The sequence below is a fragment of the Penicillium diatomitis genome (assembly GCF_028827545.1).
Source record: "Penicillium diatomitis strain IBT 30728 chromosome Unknown utg000004l_segment0_segment0, whole genome shotgun sequence".
Taxonomy (NCBI): Eukaryota; Fungi; Ascomycota; class Eurotiomycetes; order Eurotiales; family Aspergillaceae; genus Penicillium; species Penicillium diatomitis.
The window spans coordinates 501,363-520,986 of record NW_026623176.1 but is presented as its reverse complement, the minus strand read 5'-3'; the positions used below and the strand labels follow the sequence as shown (position 1 = coordinate 520,986).

Sequence of the window (19,624 nt, the reverse complement as noted above, 5' to 3'; positions counted from 1 at the left end):
AACCCGGCTCCAGCCGCCTTGGGAGAGGCTTTTCTTTTTTGTTTTTCCTTTTTCTTCCCCCTCCATCTACATACGGTACCAGTGTACCTGTATATGTAGCTCGCCTCGTGGTTTCTGTTCCAGGTGTGACTGAGTAGGCTGGTGGAGAACATTACCTGGTGGCTCGCTACAAGTACAATATCCTTGGCTTCAGGACTTTTGGAACGAACTTTGAATATGGACCCAGTTTTTGGATAGACAGTATAGTTGTACACCACTGCTTCTTGTCTCTCCGCCTTCGGATTCTAGAAGGTTTGACACTGAGACGGACGAATTGGGAGCTTGTCAGTACTGCAATCAGCGGGTACTGTAGGGAAGTGCATACGGTGTACGGGATGACATCATTGGTATGCTAGGGTTTCGCCGGGATACCTACCGTATCCAGTTTGAACAGACCAGGCTCCGAGTCTGCTGGCTGTAGTGATTAGAGAGGCGTAGAGCGCTTGCCCGATGTGGGGACGCCTGTACCCTGTGTACTTCACAAGTTCACCCAAGCCCATGACATGACTATTTACCGGAGAAAACTCTCTCCCATCTGTGCAAGTGCTTGGGGATCGTTTATCAGTGCAGATCTGATAACGCGTGGTGGATGGGTTTTTGCCAGAGACTCGGTCATACTGAGGATGTTGAAGCTCTCGGTCACACTCTGAAGTACCCCTCCGAGTGAGTGTTTGACCGTGCACAGGTGTCGAGTCGGGGACCTCAGACCTCACTGCAGTCTACCCTTTACACTTTGCACAGTACGCAATACTGACATGGATGGTCTACAAGACAGCTCCGGGTTCCTTTCCCCGGAAATCTGAGGACTCGCGCGTGGAGCCGATGCGGGGAAATCTTTTCTAGAACATCGTGCACATGGGGGCGTCCATGTGCTAGCAGAGAGACAGATCTGAACCCGCTCTTTGACCTCATACTATGTCATTTCATGTGCGCTATGTATCCAACTCGACCTTTGCCAATCCTCTCGCTCACGCATCATCAAGACTAGACACGGCCATTTTTTTCTCAACCCTCTTTTCAAGGTTCGCCGTTCGTCAGTGATTTGGTGAGATGGGTTTCCTCTGATGTCATGGTGTCGGGAGTCGGTCCAGGACTCTGGAAAGTCTTCCAAGTGTACTCTCGTGTGTCCGAGAACCATGCCCGGGATGCTAGGTGAGAAGTGAATGAAAATTCGGTTGATTGTAGCTAGGTTTTCCCATGGGCTTCCAATTCATTGCCCTTGAGCAGGTCCTTTGTTCGCAGTAAACAACTTCGCCCGCCCCGTCTGATGGACTATGAGCTCTAGCACGGAGTATGCGGTAATGCCCGAGCAATTTCGATGCTATTGACTGGACACCCACTTGGACATTAGACGGTGACACTACCTAGGGCTGTCCTGCATTGGGTGGTGCTATTGACATTGATTGTTCAACCTGTCTCCATCAAGATAGGACGTAGCAGCTCGGCCGTGTTGATCTTCGACTACCTACCTAGCAGAACATACTGTATCTGAGATTCCTGTAGACATGATTCCTCTGGTAGGCTAGTTATTTCATGTCTTTCCCCCGGTGGTCATTCCGAATGGACTGGATCAGATGGGTGAGTGGCGAAAGAATAACGTTCTACCTAGTACGTCTTCCGGATCGACAGCGCGGTGGAGTCTGGGGTAATGCCTCTCTGGTGGGCGTTTAGGTTCCAGCGCATAGCATGGATGGATGTTGATTGGAAAACTTCCGGTGATGCGATCATCGAGGAGGGGTCAGATCACGGGCAGTTTGCGGGGAAGCTTACATGGAGAGTTGCGCATATCATTTATTCCCAGTGCCCACTTGAAAATGATGTCTGTTAGTGCAAAGCGTGCACGTGCCTCGCGGACGTGTTTTGGGCGGTGATGTCGCGTGTTTTCGTCATCAGACTTCCATGACGTGCACCGAATTGATCACAGTTCACCTAGCATCGATCTCGCTCGGACGGGAATGGCCAGGTCACAATGATGAGTTTCGAGAACCTACAATCTAAAAGATCATGCATTGTAGGGTTCGGGGGGTGGGGACGAGCTGCTCGACGTGGTTGAAAAGCGGTTTACATCCATGTTCTTGGAGGCTGGATTGATACCTCCTAGGGAATAGTTGAGAGATTTTGACCTGGGTGCCTCTTGCGGCTTTAGCTCTCTAATCTCACTGGTGGGTAGCTTGTAGGTAGTAGTGTAGGGCTGTTCCACTACAAACGAGCGAGACACATCTGGACGGGGCATCAATGTGTGTTACAATTTCACAAGACATATCCGTGCCGGAAACGGGATTTATCCATGGCATTTAGTTGGTAGGACGCCCGCAAAGAATCAATAGGCCACATCGACCAGGTTGAAGGTGGGAGATAGGAAAACCGAGTAATTCAGATGCATTTCCAATGCTCCTCGAAGTTGACTTGAACAGTCGAGATAGAACGTCGTGTTCCAAAAGTACTAACATAATCATCACATGGTACACTAATGCACCCTGAGTGGCGTTCCGTGCAAGTTGAGGCCCATTACCGGCTTTCTCTTTCTTGTTGATTGATAAAACAAAACTTGCTAATAAAACACATCAACTGGCAACTTGGCCGAGTGGTCTATGGCGCATGACTCAAGAGTTCCTCTTACCAGATGATCAACACCTGGGAGCATTCATGTCTTCGAAAGGGGGCGAGGGTTCGAATCCCTCAGTTGTCATTTTTGAACGTTTCACTTTTTGCATCCGCCACATACCTCATGTCGCAGTCCCTAGACTGATTCCACGATAAATCAATTCTTGTATTGTTGAAAAAATCGAGCCTTTTCAAAGACATGAAAAGTGTACAGACTTCTTTCTACAAAGGTCAAGCGGCTATTCACTCGGTCACTGGTATTGTAGTTACCTTGCAACCATTGAAGGGTCTTCCGTCCCGCCGGAATGAGTCAAGACTACCCAAGTGCGCCAGCATTTCTTTGAGGTGAGATTCGGAGCGCTTTTCATAGCAGCTTCTTTGGGATATAGCTCAAATGAAAATTACATAATACATCGAGAACAGGCAACTTGGCCGAGTGGTCTATGGCGCATGACTCAAGGATCGTCCTTACCCGGTGAACAACACCGGGGAGCATTCATGTCTTCGAAAGGGGGCGAGGGTTCGAATCCCTCAGTTGTCATTTTTTGGAACATATTCATCTTTTGCAACAACCATGTTTCCAGCCTGCCAGTCGAGCTGCTACCCACTACTACCTACCTACCCTTTAGCTATCTATATGCATGTCTTTGGATGAGTGTTTTTTCCCCCTCTGTTCCGAAGTCCCCTTGGAAATCTCAAGGTTTCGTACTACTACTTGGTCAACCATCAGCATCGTAAGCAGCGTTATTATAATCATGTCTTGGCCCCAATGCGTCGATGTATCTCACATGTCGACTATTAGCATTGTCTCCCTATTTGTTCCTCAATCTGTCTATTGCGACGTTCACAGCAAAGTTTATACGCCCTCTCCCAGCGAATCCTTTGACGCCGACGTCACCGATAATGCTCGAATTCCCAGAAAGAAAATACAAGAGTGCCACAGCTCATCAAACATCAAACATACCCTTAATGTGACTTAGCCAGTGGACGAAGTGACAGATAGTTCAAGTCATTGCGACACCTTGCATGAGAATTCATCACCTCTCGCGGGATGCAATAGCGGGGTATAAGACTATGAGCAGAACATAAAGAAAATCTCCATGGAAGGCCGCGCTAGTCAATGTACAACATGGTTGTACAATAACTCGATCCAAAATCCGCCCTGCACTTGGTCGGAGACAGCATCGACGTGATTATTGAAATCACACCCCCTCACCGCTCCAAAGTCCATTCTGCAAGCCCAGACCAGGACATTCCTACTCGACCGACCTGTGACTTGTACTCCTCCGCGGTCAGACCACGGCAGTCATGTCGATCACCAAGGGTGTTCAAGACTATTAAACTGATTTTCTGACCCGGGGCGCCGAGTTGTCGCGCGTCTCCGATATCAAGATACCACGCCTCACCACCCCCACCGGGACCATTGCCGGGGACATGGTTGAATACGAAGCGCTCATCTTTACGCCCATCCACTCCATGAACCTCGAGTAAGAACAGACCGGGTTTCTGTCGGTTATGCCGGGCTAAAGTCCAGTGCTCACACAGCAAACCGAATTGGAAGCGGATGGGACCAGGTGTATTCGATATTGAAATGGCTCCTTCAGCGGGTAAGATCGTCTTGCGGCCAATGCTATGTTCCGAGAGACCAGACCAAACTTTAAGCGGTTTCCCACCCTGCGGTGAATCTGGATTCGTGGTGATATATTCCTCCCAGCTGACCTGTCGACCGTCGCTCCGAAAAAAGTGGTCCCTGTTGCTCGGGAAATGCTTCAGGCCGAATTCCTCGTTGGAAATTGTGAACATATGCGGTTCGAAGCGTTTGATGTACGGCTGTCCAGGCCCTTGAACTACTCCCGCTCCCCAACACGCGTCAATAAGCTTCCATTGACCTCCGTCGATTTTGACTGCATTCCATGCATGACCCGATGGATTGTACGGAGGGACCGGTTGCCCGGGAGCTAGATCCTCGTGACCAAAGCCTTTGCCATGTCCACCCACGACAATGGCTTCGAGCCCCGCTTTGGTAGCCAACAAGGCAAAAAGCGTGGCGTAGCCCTCGCACACAGCCAAGCCACTGGAAAATGTGCTGGCCGGGGTCGAGGGCTGTAAATCGTTGTTGAAAAAGGCTACCACATCGTACTCAATATTATGGTGAAGCCATGTGAAGATCGCTCGCGCTTTGTCAGTGAGAGAAGGAAACGGGGCAGTCAGCTCATTTGCGAGCCAGCCAATATCCTGCGTGGGCAGCGATTGCCGCGGATATTGCGCAGCCCGAGCATCGGGCCCGGAAAAGTCATGACAGATCAGACATTCCGTGCTTGGGTTGCCCAGGGGAGCGGTTGCTCCAGGCAGAGAGCCGTGGAAGCGTGGCTTGGTGGCATTCAATTTCGCAAGATCTGGCCGTGATCCAGTGGGCACAGGAGGCGGAGGGCCGCCGGCGGACCCGTTCGCCGTGGGAGTGCTATTCAGCGGCGCAGGGACACTGGGACGCTTCGTCAATCCTCCGAAGCCGAGAGTGCGGGCATCGGCAAGATTGTTCACGTCGGAAGAGGGTGGCAATCGTCGGCTCGGTAGATTGGTTCTGGCGTCGTCAGCGTATTCCTCTGTGTCGGGGTGACCCTGTGAAGTCTCTGCCTCAGACGGCCGACGAGGTGGAAGTCGAGGGCCAGGAGGCTGTGATGTTGCCCTGGCTGAGGGTCGAGAGGGGATGGTGGGACGCGATGGCTTCGATGCGGACGATGAGGATGAAGACGAGGATCCAGGTATTTTTCCTCTCAGCGCCGAAAGTTTGCCAGTAAAGCCTCCTGTCAAGCCCCCACCACTACTTGACTTGGATTCCAGACGCGTGGATTGGGCGACTTCACCCGGGTCATCTCTCGGTCGTCTCGGAGGCAGTGAAGGCAACTCAGTTTCACCCCATGCAGGAGCTTTAATGCGACTCTGGCCAACTGAGTTTACAGATGTCGACGAAGCTCCGCGCACCACACTAGTCGCGGTGCTTGACCGTGATGTGTTGGACAAGACGGAATCCTGCGAAGGTTTGTGCGAGAGCTGTGTAGGTCGGCGGGGTGGTAGAGAAGGCCGAGATTCGCCTTGCGTTGAAGATTCCGTCGACCCAGACCTTACCGGCGGTAGAGGAGGGGCAGGAGGGCGACCTGAACGGCGCGTTGGCAGGGGCGGCGGAGGTTTTTTGGCCTTGATCTCCAGTCTCGGTGACGGAGTCGGTGGCACCGCTGGTCTCTGGGTCGCCAGGGAGGCGGGTTCATTCCCGATCGTCTGAGCATTTGTGACAGTGCCGGTGACCGCGTAGGAGGGGGGTATATTGGCCGATCTGCTACGTTCGGTGGCTGGGCGGATGAATGGATGCGGCGGCTCTGCGCCTGTCGAGGATTGCGCAGCTTGGGATAATTTGAGAGCGGCAATGCGCTCTGAGATCGAGCCTAGCTGCAGTTCTTCGGTCATTGTAAATGCGAAGCTCTGTCACCTTGTCTTCACATGGAGTCAGACGTTGAGCACAGGCATCGACAAGGCGACCGCCTCCTGAACCCGGGGCTCTTGTAGTACTTGCTACTTGGCAGCTTGGCGGGGGTCGAATGAGGGAACGGAGACCACCTGAGTAGATCGTGTGTATCGAAGAGTCTTTACCAAGGTTGGAAAGAGGTCTCAAGACAAAAGAGAGCGCGTGAGGGCAAAGGCAATGGTCAAGCGGGGACACATATGTGAACTTAGGAGTATCACATCCAAGTTACCGACTGAGTACTAGAATGATTAATCTACCCTTGTTGGTTCAGTGTTTGGAAAGTAATCAATCCACCCACGGATCGGCATTCGCCCTCCTGATCCAGCGGGGGCTGGGGAGACTTATCGGCTACGGCAGCCGATAAGCTTGACAAGCAGCATGCGTATGAACTGTAACAAGGCCACTACGCTATAGGATTATCGAGGAGACCATCATTCAGACTGGGGTTCGAAAAGAGACACAGAGTTGGTAGCCTACTAGGAGCGTCGTATATTCAGATGATCGGAGCGATCAGCTCACTAATGAAGATCGTTCCTGGAAGCTCTTATCGGCGTCTCTCCGGGCAGCTGCCCGCGTCGGGTCGATTCAGGCACATCAATGCATCATATAACCTATCTAGCCCCAGAATCAACGTGAACTTTGGATTGACGGAGACCTTCAGTACGGCGCCGTTGACCGGGAGAACTCCCCAGACACCTGAAGATGGCTGTCCAAAGCAAGCATGGCCTTCACTTCGAGTAAGAAAAGCCATGGCCAATATTTATCACATAGAGAAGACGAGAATGGCTCATCCAGACGAGGCATCATCTCATAAAAAAACCTCACAAGAGAAAAAAAAGGAACAAAAAATGAAAGTTTGTCAATGATTGCACACGAGGCTGGGAGGGAGCTGGAGCGAAGAAGCCAGGTGACCTGGTCCTGCTCTCCAACCCAAAGCATCAACACTAGCGGCAACAACAGATACAGGAGATACGAAGGAAAGTGAGGAAAAAGTCACCCTGGTGGGGCAGACCATCGTAAAAGCACAGTTTCAGAATTCAATCGTGGGGCAGCGTACCGTCATTCCAAATAACATCACAGGCGAGTCGATGCGAGACGCGGTCGGCTGTTTCTACACGTTCTTGTAAAGCAACAGCGGCTCGCCAATGTTCTCGATCTCTGGAATGGTACATTTGAGGTCAAAGGCCTTGGCCAGGACAATTTTGAAGATCTGAGAGCCGTTAGCCAAGTCTTTTGAGGAGATAACAAGAGGATCGATGTCAGACCTTTTGCACGTTGATGCTGTGACTAGTGCTGCTGAAGATCAAGCTGGCCTTCATGGCCTTCGCAAATCGTTTGGCCTGGAAAGATGTTCATTTAGCCCCTGAGACACCCCTCCACCCCCTTCCACAGTGACTGTGCATCATCTGAACATACCTGAAGAGATATCTCCTCTTGATCCTCCCGTGGGAAATTAACGAAATGGTCATACTTGGTACCGACCAGAAATGGAATGGCAGTCTTGTTGAAGCCTCGTCCTTGACGATACCATTCCTTGATTGAATTCAAGGTGCTTTTGCGGGTGAGATCAAACATGAACAGAATGGCCACAGCGTCATTGCAAACCAGCGGTAGCATGTTGACAAATTCGCGTTGGCCACCGAGATCCCAGATTGAAAAGGTGATTTCAGTGTTACGGATGGAGATGGTTTTCTCCATGAAATTGACACCTGGCACAAGTCAGTTGAACTGGATAATAAGTACGCCACTCAGTTAAGCTCTCACCAAGGGTCTGAATGTAATCCTCATCCCAGCTTCCCTCGACATATTTGACCATCAGACTCGTTTTCCCGATCTGAGCATCTCCCACCATGCCGACCTTGATAACAACGCTATTCTTTGATGACGATGCCGCCTGTCGCTGTGAAGAGTCCGCGGGTTGGGGTTGTTGGGCCACACTTTGTCGCTCAGGACCGCTGGAAAAGCCAGAACTGGGCCGATGGTGATGGTGAGACTGAGTATGGTGGCTGACCGAAGGGGAAGAGGTGAGGCGAGCGGACGCATCGGCATCTTCATGCGTGAATTCCGGAGCTGAGTGATGAAAGTCCGTTGACCGGGAGTGATAGTGTGCCTTGGAGTCACTGTTGTAACCATTGTCAATGCCCTCACGACCATCTGTTTGATCGATGGGGTTGGATTCCTCCACATTAACATGAACAGGCGCCGGCGCCGAGTCATCCATGGTCTGCTGCTCAGATTGAAGGGGCTCCTGTGGTACTGGCGCCTCGGTCACTGGGGCTTCCTCTGAAGCATGGGGGGGCTCCTGATCCGCAGGGAGCCCCGATGCAGAATCGTGCGGCTGATCCATGAGGAGTGATGAAGAAAGACGAGAGCGCGAATGAGGACTTGACGTCAAGTGACAGACAGTTCAGTGTCACTGCTGAGGCTGTGAACAAGGGTGCAAGCTCCCTCGATGGCAGAGAGCAGCCCGCTGTCAGTTCTTGCGGGGAAAGGAGATCGTTGCGGGAAAGTTTATCCACAAGCTTTGGCGTGTGGCCGCAACGCCTCAAGTCCTATCAGTCAAGCCGATCTAATCGCAACTTGTGTGTTGTGAATGCACTGTTTCCTTGGGAGACGGAATAAAAATCTGAGCGGCGAGGGATTGGCGCGATACGAGAGAATGACTGACGTGGTGGCTGAGTGTAAACAGCGCGATAGAACCGGGTCGGCGTACTTGCGACTGGAGAAGAGGTTGGAGGGGGAAGCCAAGGTGCGCGAGATCGCCAGCCCCAGGATCAACAGGGGAGCGATTAACAGCAGGGAAAGCGAAAGCCTGTTGCGCTGGGTTGGTGAAGTTGGACACGGAATTAGAGCAGAAGTTGAAAGGTCAATCTCAATCAGGTCCAGTCGTCAACACAGACGGAGTCTCCGAGTGGCCGCCCTCAGCCAGCTGTGGTTCAGCTTCTCCTCGTCGACGTGCGGAACTGCGGGATCTGCGCTATACCGCGATAGGCCTAGCGTTCTGGTCCCGCGCCGTGCCCAAAATTTACCGCCAAAAAAAAAGTTCTTATCGGCCATTTCCCCTCCACTTGGAAGATTGTCTCTGCCCAAGACAATCGTTCAATTGCAACAATCATACACAAGATGTCCAAGAGATCGGCGGATGCTGCGGACGAGCAGTCGGCTGCGCTGAAGGCCGGCGAGCGCCCAATGGTCGACGCGCCCGCGGACGAGGTGGGCGAGTTTGAGGATGAGTTCGAAGACGAATTCGAGAGCGAGGACGAGATACTCGAAGCGGGTGTCGATGGTCGCCCCGATGCTGAACGGGAGGAGGAAGAGCGAGGTGAGTCTGAGTTATTGCCGATTGAGCGAGGGGATTTGGATGCCCCGGCAAAAGACAGTACCTAATTTGCGGTTGGAACGTGATATAGAGGCTATGGATGTCGACAAACAGACCTTCATTCCTGGACGGACGAAATTGGCACCCGGAGAGACCCTCTCGCCCGACCCCTCCACGTACGATATGTTGCACACGCTGAGCGCGCCTTGGCCTTGTCTGTCTTTTGACATTGTGCGCGACTCGCTCGGTGATAACCGAAAGACTTTCCCCGCCACAGTCTATGCGGTTGCAGGTACACAGGCCGAGGGCTCTCGCGCCAAGGACAACGAATTGATGGTTCTCAAGATGAGCAGCCTGAGCAAGATGGAGCGGGAAGGAGAAGAGTCTGACGAGGAGTCCGACTCCGACGACGATATGGGCGAGCCCATTCTCGAGCACAAGTCGATCCCTCTGGGCTCAACGACCAACCGCATTCGCTGCCACCAGACTCCGTCACAGTCGGCCGATTACTCCAAACCTCCGCAGACCTTGACTGCGACCATGCTCGAAAATTCCCAGGTTCTCATTCACGACGTCACAGCCCATCTCGCCAGCTTCGATGTCCCCGGAACAGTCCTGCCTCCCTCAGCCTCCAAGCCTCTGTCTACGCTTCGCATGCACAAGGCCGAGGGCTATGCCCTGGACTGGTCACCACTGCAGCCCCTCGGTAAACTCCTGACTGGTGACAACGACGGACTGATCTATGTGACAACGCGGACTGAAGGTGGAGGCTGGGTGACGGACAACCGACCTTTCACCGGCCATCAATCGTCTGTGGAGGAGCTCCAGTGGTCACCAAACGAGAAAAACGTATTCGCGTCTGCCAGCAGTGATGGTAGTGTCAAGGTCTGGGATGTGCGTTCCAAGTCTCGGAAGCCGGCTGTAGACGTGCACATTTCGAATACCGATGTCAACGTCATGAGCTGGTCGAATCAGACCTTCCATCTGCTGGCAACCGGTGCAGACGATGGGCAATGGGCGGTCTGGGACTTGCGCCACTGGAAACCCAACAACGCCGGGCGAATCCGTGCCTCGCCGGTGGCCTCGTTCGACTTTCACAAGGAGCCGGTCACCAGTATCGAGTGGCACCCGACGGACGACAGTGTTGTGGCAGTTGGATCTGCTGACAATACCGTCACTCTGTGGGATCTGGCTGTCGAGCTGGATGATGAAGAGTCTCGACAGGCAGGAATGGCGGATATTCCCCCACAGCTTCTCTTCGTTCACTACATGGAGTCAGTCAAGGAGGTGCATTGGCAGAAGCAGATGCCGGGTACGCTTATGGCAACTGGTGGTAATGGCTTCAGGTATGGGTCACATTTTGTTCTGTCTTCTACGTTGACGCAATTGATACTGACATTGTTCTTTCTCTTTTCTTCGCAGTGTTTTCAAGACTATCAGTGTCTAGCCGGACTGGCTCGCCCTGATTGCGCCAGTTTTTTCCGTTTTCCACAAAACGAATTAGTCACCTTATTAAGGCCTTCATGTGTGATGTTATCTACATATACCACGTGCGTCGAGCGTTGTTTTGACTCGACTCCACATACCCCGGAGAGATTTAGCTCCATGACTGCTATCTGCATCGATGCCTGGGCAAATGAATGAAACGACTACTCTGTTGAGTCTTCTTGTCCATATATTCCTTTCGGCGGGCGCCCGGCAAATAGAAACCATCTGGGACAATGAGAAATATACCTTCGTCATACCAGATGTACAAAGGAGATAAGAGAGTATCATGTTTCCTTCCCTAGCCTTGATGTTTCAGTACTGGCAATGGAGAAGGATCTGATTGTAGGTCGAAAAGATTCAGCTCATCCTTTCCAGTCGACACTATCTTCTCTTCGAATGAAGTGCTGTTTGAATCCCCGCAAAGATGCCCAGTGACTTCTCGCTCCCTTCGTTCCCCCAGCCTAGACTTGGAAGGTGACAAGCCCTCCGTTTATCACGAGCTATACTTGGCGAGCAACTCATCTTCGACCTTGGGACTCAGCTCTCAACCTGTGCCCCATCCTCGCTGACGTGCCTGGAGATCGGACATCCTGCCATCCCGAGCATTTTCACGTGCAAGAAATAGATATCACCCCGGGTAGCTGAGTAGGCTGAGTAGGTGGCAAGGTGATCAGCTGAGAGAGGAACGTTACTACTGGCGCGATCTCATTTGGCCTTTTTGCACATCATTCCTATCCAGGGTACCCGTGTCTCTTGTCTCGCGCTCCTTTGCCATTGAGACGAATCGACCGGGCTCGTGAACTTTCTCCAATAGTGCTGTGCATGAGAGGATGTCTTTCCCACAGGGTCACAGTCAAGCGCCCGATGGCTCGTTACTTCATGGACCGGCAGATTAGTTATGAAGGGTGTACGCGCAATATCGAATTCGTGCGTTTTGAAGTTATACGCTTCTGGAATTGCGCTGTAGATTTATACGTACAGTTGAGTAGTATAACGCTCGGGCAACCACTCCAAAGGCCTAGGAGTCCTAGAATATCCACTTTTCACTCCCAGACTTATTCAGTCTACTGGACGAGAGGATACCTTGGTGATCTACTCGATGATAGGTAGCGGGAAAGGACGTGTTCACAGCTACCTCTGGAGTAGCAAGAGTTAAAAATGATTCCTTCCAGTTCTCGGGCTTCTCCAACGACATCAGCGTAGTCGTAAGATAGTCATCACCAAGAGCGGTTCACAGCCACCCAGGCCAGCCCAGTGGCGATTGAGCGATGATGACTGCCGGATCACGCGTGTCCATAACCTCCTTTGCCGGTGCAGTGGTGGTATTGCCCACGCACTCACGATCACGGAGCACGGGCCACCAACGTATTACCCTGATGGATACAGTTATACAGTATGATCCGGCGTACGCCCTCCGTAATGTACAGTTGTACATGAGCGCGGCCCTCGATACCACTAATGCAAGACGAGAAAAACCGGTCAACATACGGCAGGTCCGCCTCCTCAGATCGCGCTGCTCTCGCCGTCTCCAACGCCTGCACGTTCCGTGGCTGCTCATGCACTGCGACCGACTAGAGTTCATCGTCCTGCAGTGGTCTCAGAGCTAAGCCCAATTCGCCGGTCGGCCTTTCTCCGGGGCAAATCAACCCAGGCGATCACGGGGTTTGATTTCCTCTGACAGTCGCGGTGCACTGGAAGGTTGGGGCACGGATGAGATACAAAGTACTTGAGAGTTGATACACGAAGAGTGATCCTCCTCCGACCTCGACAGTCGGCTTCTAGAATCGAGTTCCAAACACGGCGTACCTGGAAGGTCCTCGATGGCACAGACCACTCTTATCGCTCCAGGGCCACCCGGACGGGGGAATTTCCGGCGCAGCGCTGGAGGTGCTTGCTGCAGGACATCGTAGCAGCACCACCGTCGTCGTGAGGTTCAAGCGCCGCAGGTGAGTAGTTAGTAGTTAGTAGGTATTAGGTACTAGGTACCAGTCAGCACTCTTACTACTAGGACTTGCTTAGACATCGTAGACACGGACAGTAGAGTCTTGGTCGAGACCATCAGAAGAGCAAACTGTTCGACAAGCCCATACGTGACGACCTGACGAAAAAGACGAGACGTCCCCCGGGCACACTGTCTCAGGGTCTCTCTTTGGGAACCGTCACGGACTCAAGATGGCTGGTATCCAGGTCGGGGTATTCGGGTGATGCCTCGAGGCCCAGAAACGCCGGTTGAGCTCAGCTATCTTGCGCCGGCGCGGTCCAGTCCGTCTGCACTTGGAGGCGGGCCCACTGGCTTCGATTTGTGGAGTCATTTTGGAGTCACCCATTGAGTCAGAGTATCCGTCCCGCGACGACTGTGGGTGATGTTACATTGGACGGAATTAGCGCTCGGTCGAGGACAGATGATTTGCATCGATTGCAATGGAGGCTCCTATGCCTGCCCGGGAGCGCGTAGACTGTATGCTGTATAGTGTTATAGTGTTGACTGTTGACTGTTGACTGTTGAGACCGATGGCAGAAGGGGCGAATAGGGAACTATATCCAATATATCCATCATCATCCCAAAGAGACCGGGCCTCTTACGGCGTAATCAACATATGAACAGGGCATATTTGACCGGCGCTGAGTTGAATCAGTCCTTCAGAGAGGATCCGTGGCAGAGTCCCCCCCCCCCTGGCAGACTCGTACTGGATCATTTCATGCATCGTGCATCCCACTAAGACGGAACTTGCCACCACCAAATCGTCTATAGGCACTGGTAGTCATTCCAACGCTGCGAGTAGATTTGCGCCCAAGATCATTCATCCGATCAACCAATGCGACAGTAGGACATGACATGCTGCCTCGCTAAGAGAAATGAAATTCAGATTGCATGTTCAGTACAATCTTATGACTCTGCCGGTTCAATGAATTACATACCGTAGGCTCTTCACATTTCCCTCGATCTATTTTTATCTATCGATCATCTTCGCAGGACCAAGATCTTTCATATCATCGCGCGGCGCGAATCCTATCATCCTTCGGCTGCCAGGTGTCCATTTCATCGGTTGCGACTCACTAGAGCCGGTCATGTGTGTAGCATCCGGCAGGGACCCTTCCAAAAGTATGTACTTTCAAGGGAAGATCCATGCGTGTCATGTCTTCTTCCAGAACCCTTTTTTTTCCCATTGCAGATCCCCCCGCCACGGTGAAGTGCTACCCACGATCATCCTCGTACCAGGGTGATCACGTCACATATGGTGAAGCCTCCACTGGTCATTGAGACAAGAAGCCACATCATCTGACGATCAAGCTGTGGAGGTCATCATTTTACCTGAACGAATAACACCCGGGGCCAGATACTTTTGGGCCCTCGGTGGAAAACTTCTCTAGTTGCTATTCAATCTGGAGGTAAGGTTGGACGGAAAGCTCCGTCAATATAACGGACTGGAAGGGTGCGGCTCCTGTACAGGACTTGGCATCGACGCCTGGAAGACGGGAGGCTACCTTACCACCGACCCTTAGGGTTGTGATGAAGTCTTTGAGTAGATTCCAAGATTGACCCACTGCACATCTTCAAGCTGAATGACCAACGTTGGAAGGATTCACAACAGACACACATACTGGCCAACAACGCGCGGAAGTCTGCGCATCACAAAGGGTGTCATCGAGCGATCGACTGCAGGAATGTCTCTAATTTGGATCGCATCTTGCCACCCGAGTCCCTTCCACGAAGCTCAAGGAATCTACTGATGCACATGCATGCTGCAAATATATCCACTCGAAATGTGGCTCTATGGGGAACACACCGAGAGCCCAGTGACATTGCCTCAACACCCCGTCGAGTAGGGGGACTCAACGCTACCAAATTGCCAGACATGGATCGAATATACCTGGGCGGCTGCCCCCGTTACAAAGGACCGTCGTTCTAGTTGGATGCTGGCCGGCTGTCACGCGTTCAACGCCCTCGGGCTGCATGATACATGGATGGATGTGCTGTCCATCGAATGGGCCGTAACCGTTCGAGTCATCCATTGGCGAGATGGCCTCTCCGACCTCTGTAGATCATCCTATCTAGCTCCGGTATGCGGTCCACGTGCATTCAGGTCTCTTCTTGAATACACAACCTCGGCGCGAACATGTTATTTACGTGATACTCAAGCAAGAGAGGGCCTTGCGTTCCAGACCTCTGTGCGATGAAGATAGGGATCATCTCTGCAAGCAAGCTGCAATGGGACCAGTCCAGGGGTCGATCAGACGAGAGGGCATGGAAATCAGGACAGGATAGTTGAAGCCTTCCGATTGGGGTTGAAACAGACACCAGCGTCTCTCATTGGGAGAAGGATAACTTTCTGTGCCACAATAGTATGTAGACCTCCAATAGCCACTGCTTCGCGAAAGCACTGTGCTGGTGTGCTCAGTGCTGTACTATGCGACTCCTTCCCAGGTTTTAATTTGGTGCCTTTTCAGCCGTCTGACATGAAACTCGCCTCGTAAGTTACTACCTAACAGGTAGAACCTGTTATGCGGAACAAGTCCGATTCTGTCGGTGCTCATGAACCATGCACAGACCACAGCGTGATCGCATCTTACAACTGACTTTCCTCACAAAGTATGGCATGTAGTAGCTACTAGCTAGTAGCTACTAGCTAGTAGCTACTAGCTACAGGGCACGGACTCGAATTGACGGCACTGCACCGGAGAATTGCTCAGACCCTGCTTGCTCATCATGCAGTTTCATCGCCTGACCAGATGAATCAGCCGCAGCAGACTTTCTTCGGTGATGCATCACAGCATCATAAGGTGAAATGGATGCAGCGAGATACATTGTACTCGGCTGCGGCGTCTAGGAGAATCTCCCTGCCGAAATTGCAGGCCTGCAAGCCCTATGGTTTGAAACAAGAGCTTGATACAGAACGGGTTCACAGTGACCACTTGGCAGCGGGCACCTGCATACTTCAAAGCTATCGGAGCTTACACAACAGGGGAGGCATTGATAGAAACCTCTTCCTACCTAGGCTTTGGATGGTGTATTTGGTACCGCGCTCTCGAAAGTGCAACCGAGTCGCAATGAAAGTCTTTGAGGGTCCGAAATAGCTTAAAGTTAGAATGCTCGGCCTCGATTGACTGTAAGAGAATATATGGGGCCGATTGATGGCTTTTGCGAATGAAGGCTGTCTACTTCGAAACTGTGATTATCACGTTGATGCAATTGAAGGAGGGCTGTCAATAGCGCTCAATGTATCGGGCGTAGTTCCCGCGCGCTCTCGGATCACAACATCTAGTTACCGGGGCGAGGCCTCGTTTCGTTGAAATTATTGCCGAGGATTTCTGACCACTTAAACCGTACTGTGCAAAGTCAATGTTCTTCAAGAAAGAAGTTCAAAGTTCAGAGTTGTACTGTTCTCGATCCACCATTGTCCAATAAGTAGACATACCGTTAACTGCTAGAAGAGCGGCTGAAATACCCAACTACCTAGACCACGGGATTTTATTGATGAGTCTCAATTTCATCACCTGGTGGTACATGATCAATTAAGAAGACTGATAATGCGTGCCTGTGTCAGGGGAGCATAAATTACCAAAGCGATGCAGAAGTATTATGGTGGGGAAAAAAAAACAACACATCGATCAAACGCTATGACCAGTCCATGGATATAACGAACAGATGGATAGATTTATGGATTCGTTCGAACAAGTTATGACTTCGCAGCAGACCAAGCCAGTGCCCCGAGGGGCCGCCAGTACATTGGTCATGTGAGGTCATGTGGTGAGACAACCATTTCAGCACCATCGCAGCGACTTGACAGCCTTTCACTGCGCCCGTTGTGGGCAGCACTGGTGAAACAGTTGTCTGAGCCGGCGTGGGACCTGTGCCTCAGCTGCAGGATCAGAGGTGGGACCCATCGTATTCTCGACTTTCCAGACCTCAGTCGAGTCATTCCACGCACTTTCCCTCTGTCGCAGCTTACCCTCATGCAGCTTCGGCTCACGCTTGTCCTTCCCTCATTCGCTCCTTGACCGTATATTCATGCATTTAAGGGGCTGGAGTCACTCCGGATTACCTGCAGCACAGGCCATAGCAACACACGGGCCTCGATCGGTCCCCAGTCCAAGCTCTTCTGAACAAAGTCTGAGGACAGAAGACCAAGGCGATGGAACCAATTTGCAGCTACTACTGATGCCATGTTGACGATGCCCACATCGTACTGCGGAAGTAGCTCGATCCATGTGAGAACTTGAATGATCATACCGCTGCCATTCTGCTCGCAAGATCGAACAGCATGACTGTGTGTATGAGGCGGCAGAGTGACCTCTCTGCATACTTCATCCAGCGTGATCATGGCCAATCCGCGAGGCTTACAGATGCTCGTACCACTCGCCAAGGGGCTGATGCGAGCGGCAATCACAGCTTGGTCCGCTTCATCGAAGTTTTCCTTCCCTTTCTTCACTGGGAGTCCCTATTACTGTGGCTGAGATCAAAGACCCGAGCCCAAGAGGCATTGGAAAGACCCGATGGGCCTCCGCTGTCGGCACACGCTTCCAGAAAATGTTGGGAAAGACCACAGAGTTCAGGGCCAAAGGGCGCTTGGGGGCCCACCGAGAGGAAGGTGGAAAGAAGAATACACAGGCGGCTGCGCAAAGGCCAGTTACAGTAGGACCCAAGCGCCCATACGACAAGGCAGATCGAACGGACCCAATCGTACGTGAATAGTGGCGAGTGTGACTGGTGACTCGGATGGCGAATCCTCTCGTATTGTTTTTCTCACCCGTGCCGCATGCATCGTCGTGGATTTCCTCGTGCCTGTTACCCATGGAACGGCCACCAGCTTACTGGTCTTGAGAGAGGCGAGCATCTACTCTCTAGTCCATACTCCATACAGCATCTTCCCTTCGCCACGTTAATGGTCTTCCCTTGGGTCGTCTTCCCGTTGCGACCGCTGAGCATTCCGCCTACCCCCCCCCCCCCCCCCCCCCCCCAAATTTATCAGGACCGTGGAAGAAGATCCGGCTGTGGGGAAAAGGAGCAAATCATTGTCGGCGACGCCCTTGGTGCGACATCCAGATTACCCCGGATTTGGGGACGAATGCCCTCGTTCTCCTGTCTCGCTCCCGCTTAAAGCCTGAGCCTTTTCCAGTATGGCCCCAGCGCCAGTGCCAGCGCCAGCGTCTGTGCCGTGCTTGATGGCTTGGTGGCTCGGCGATTCGGTTGTAGTCATGCTGACCAATTACCCACGGCCATCCTGAATTCATTCGAAGTCCCTCACCGGACCTTTAAACTTCCATGGCCTTGGGAGGCTGTAGACGTTCATTGGCGACGCACTTCTATTGCTTCCATTCCTCTCGTGGGCCTCCCAGGAAAATCCCCCACACCCGCCTTCTCTGGTCGTCGTCTTCCCCCACAAAAATGGCGCATGGTCCCTCCCCGATTCAAGATGGCCCAGGCACTTTTTGAGTGAAATCATCCGTCCATTGGATATTTTGCGTTGCTGGTGGAACTTGGTGGATCACGATGGGTGCCTGGCCACTTTGGCTGCTGGACGCGGACTGCTCGACCCGCTCCCCTGGTCGGGCTAGTGAATGACCGAAGGTCCTAGCGAAGGAAGTTGAGCCGGTCGCATTAGGATTATCAATATGGGACTTTCGATAACTCCATGCGAGTCTGCGCCCTTTTTCCCTTTTCTGGGTACCTGGTCAGGTTGAAATGATCGTGAGCCAGCTCAAAGTGTGATCGATGATGATCAAGATTGTTGACCTGTAATTAGGGCGGCACTACTACTGTAGTCCCTCGTTGCCGATCAGGACCGTGTTGCAGTCACGCGCAAACTTGATAATAAACCCCACAGGCTTGATCACCAATGCTGGCAGTCACGTCTCTTCAGACGTCAACTTGAGACGGACATTTCGACATGAGGCACAGAGCAATCGCAGACCTGTAGGGTGCAAAGTAGGTCCGACTGTCTGTGTAGAAGTTCGCTCAGGACCATGTAATATCGTGATCGTCCAAGGATTTCACAGTACGACCTCCGATGCCTCATATTCGTCAGGGACTCGAGTGAGCTGTGATGGTCGCAATCTCGCAGATGTCCAATATTGGTAGTCCTGGGCATGGCTGGAGGTCTAGAAGGGTTCCACTACTGCTTTAGTGACCCTCTGTGAGCTCGACACACGGGGCATTTTACTGTGCCAGAGCCACAATCGCAGCTTTCCAGTATGGCTCAGACACAGGCTGCATCAGCATGACATTTGATGCGCTAGATGATCCGCTTTACAGCCCGGGAGGTATTCAGAATTTCAGACGGATCTACGCAGAATAGACCCGTGGTGTTCTCTGGCAACGTCGTCTCAGGACATCCACATTCTCCTTCTGTCTTTTAATCTGATGTCAAAGGTGGATGTCCATCTGTTTCAGTCCAATGAGGTAGTGGGACCGAGATCGCAACGTCGGCACCCAGCCATTCCTTTCTGATTGTACAATCTGAATGGATCGGGTCAATCCAGTGACACATTATTTTCCAAGTTTGACCTATTCTTGTCATTGTTTGCCGCCCGTATCTTTCAGTAGTATGTCTTATCATGGCACTCCACTGAGTCCACTCTGGGACTCTCCATACTCCATAGAAGTTAGTACCGTAGTAGTAGTGGCTTGTTTCATTGATTCGGCGGGTCATCTA

The 19,624-nt window shown here is 52.1% G+C and overlaps 4 protein-coding genes across 4 annotated transcripts; 1 reads left to right on the top strand and 3 right to left on the bottom strand.

Moving 5' to 3' along the window:
• Positions 1-3,855: 3,855 nt before the first annotated feature.
• N7539_003495 (uncharacterized protein) lies at positions 3,856-6,105 on the bottom strand (the record flags this gene model as incomplete). Its single annotated transcript, XM_056933097.1, has 1 exon — positions 3,856-6,105. The coding sequence occupies one exon, from the start codon at positions 6,103-6,105 to the stop codon at positions 3,856-3,858; it is 2,250 nt and encodes a 749-aa protein (XP_056790638.1).
• Positions 6,106-7,274: 1,169 nt separating this feature from the next.
• On the bottom strand, positions 7,275-8,510 carry N7539_003494 (Spg1/Tem1 GTP-binding protein; the record flags this gene model as incomplete). The annotated part of the gene is made up of 4 exons (XM_056933096.1): positions 7,275-7,373; positions 7,429-7,503; positions 7,580-7,872; positions 7,928-8,510. The coding sequence occupies 4 exons, from the start codon at positions 8,508-8,510 to the stop codon at positions 7,275-7,277; spliced, it is 1,050 nt and encodes a 349-aa protein (XP_056790637.1).
• Positions 8,511-9,286: 776 nt separating this feature from the next.
• On the top strand, positions 9,287-10,929 carry N7539_003493 (ribosome biosynthesis protein RRB1; the record flags this gene model as incomplete). The annotated part of the gene is made up of 3 exons (XM_056933095.1): positions 9,287-9,485; positions 9,574-10,828; positions 10,905-10,929. The coding sequence occupies 3 exons, from the start codon at positions 9,287-9,289 to the stop codon at positions 10,927-10,929; spliced, it is 1,479 nt and encodes a 492-aa protein (XP_056790636.1).
• A 6,049-nt stretch (positions 10,930-16,978) lies between these two features.
• N7539_003492 (uncharacterized protein) lies at positions 16,979-17,765 on the bottom strand (the record flags this gene model as incomplete). The annotated part of the gene is made up of 3 exons (XM_056933094.1): positions 16,979-17,410; positions 17,463-17,584; positions 17,657-17,765. 3 exons carry the CDS (start codon positions 17,763-17,765, stop codon positions 16,979-16,981), a joined length of 663 nt encoding a protein of 220 aa, XP_056790635.1.
• Between the last annotated feature and the right edge of the window lie 1,859 nt (positions 17,766-19,624).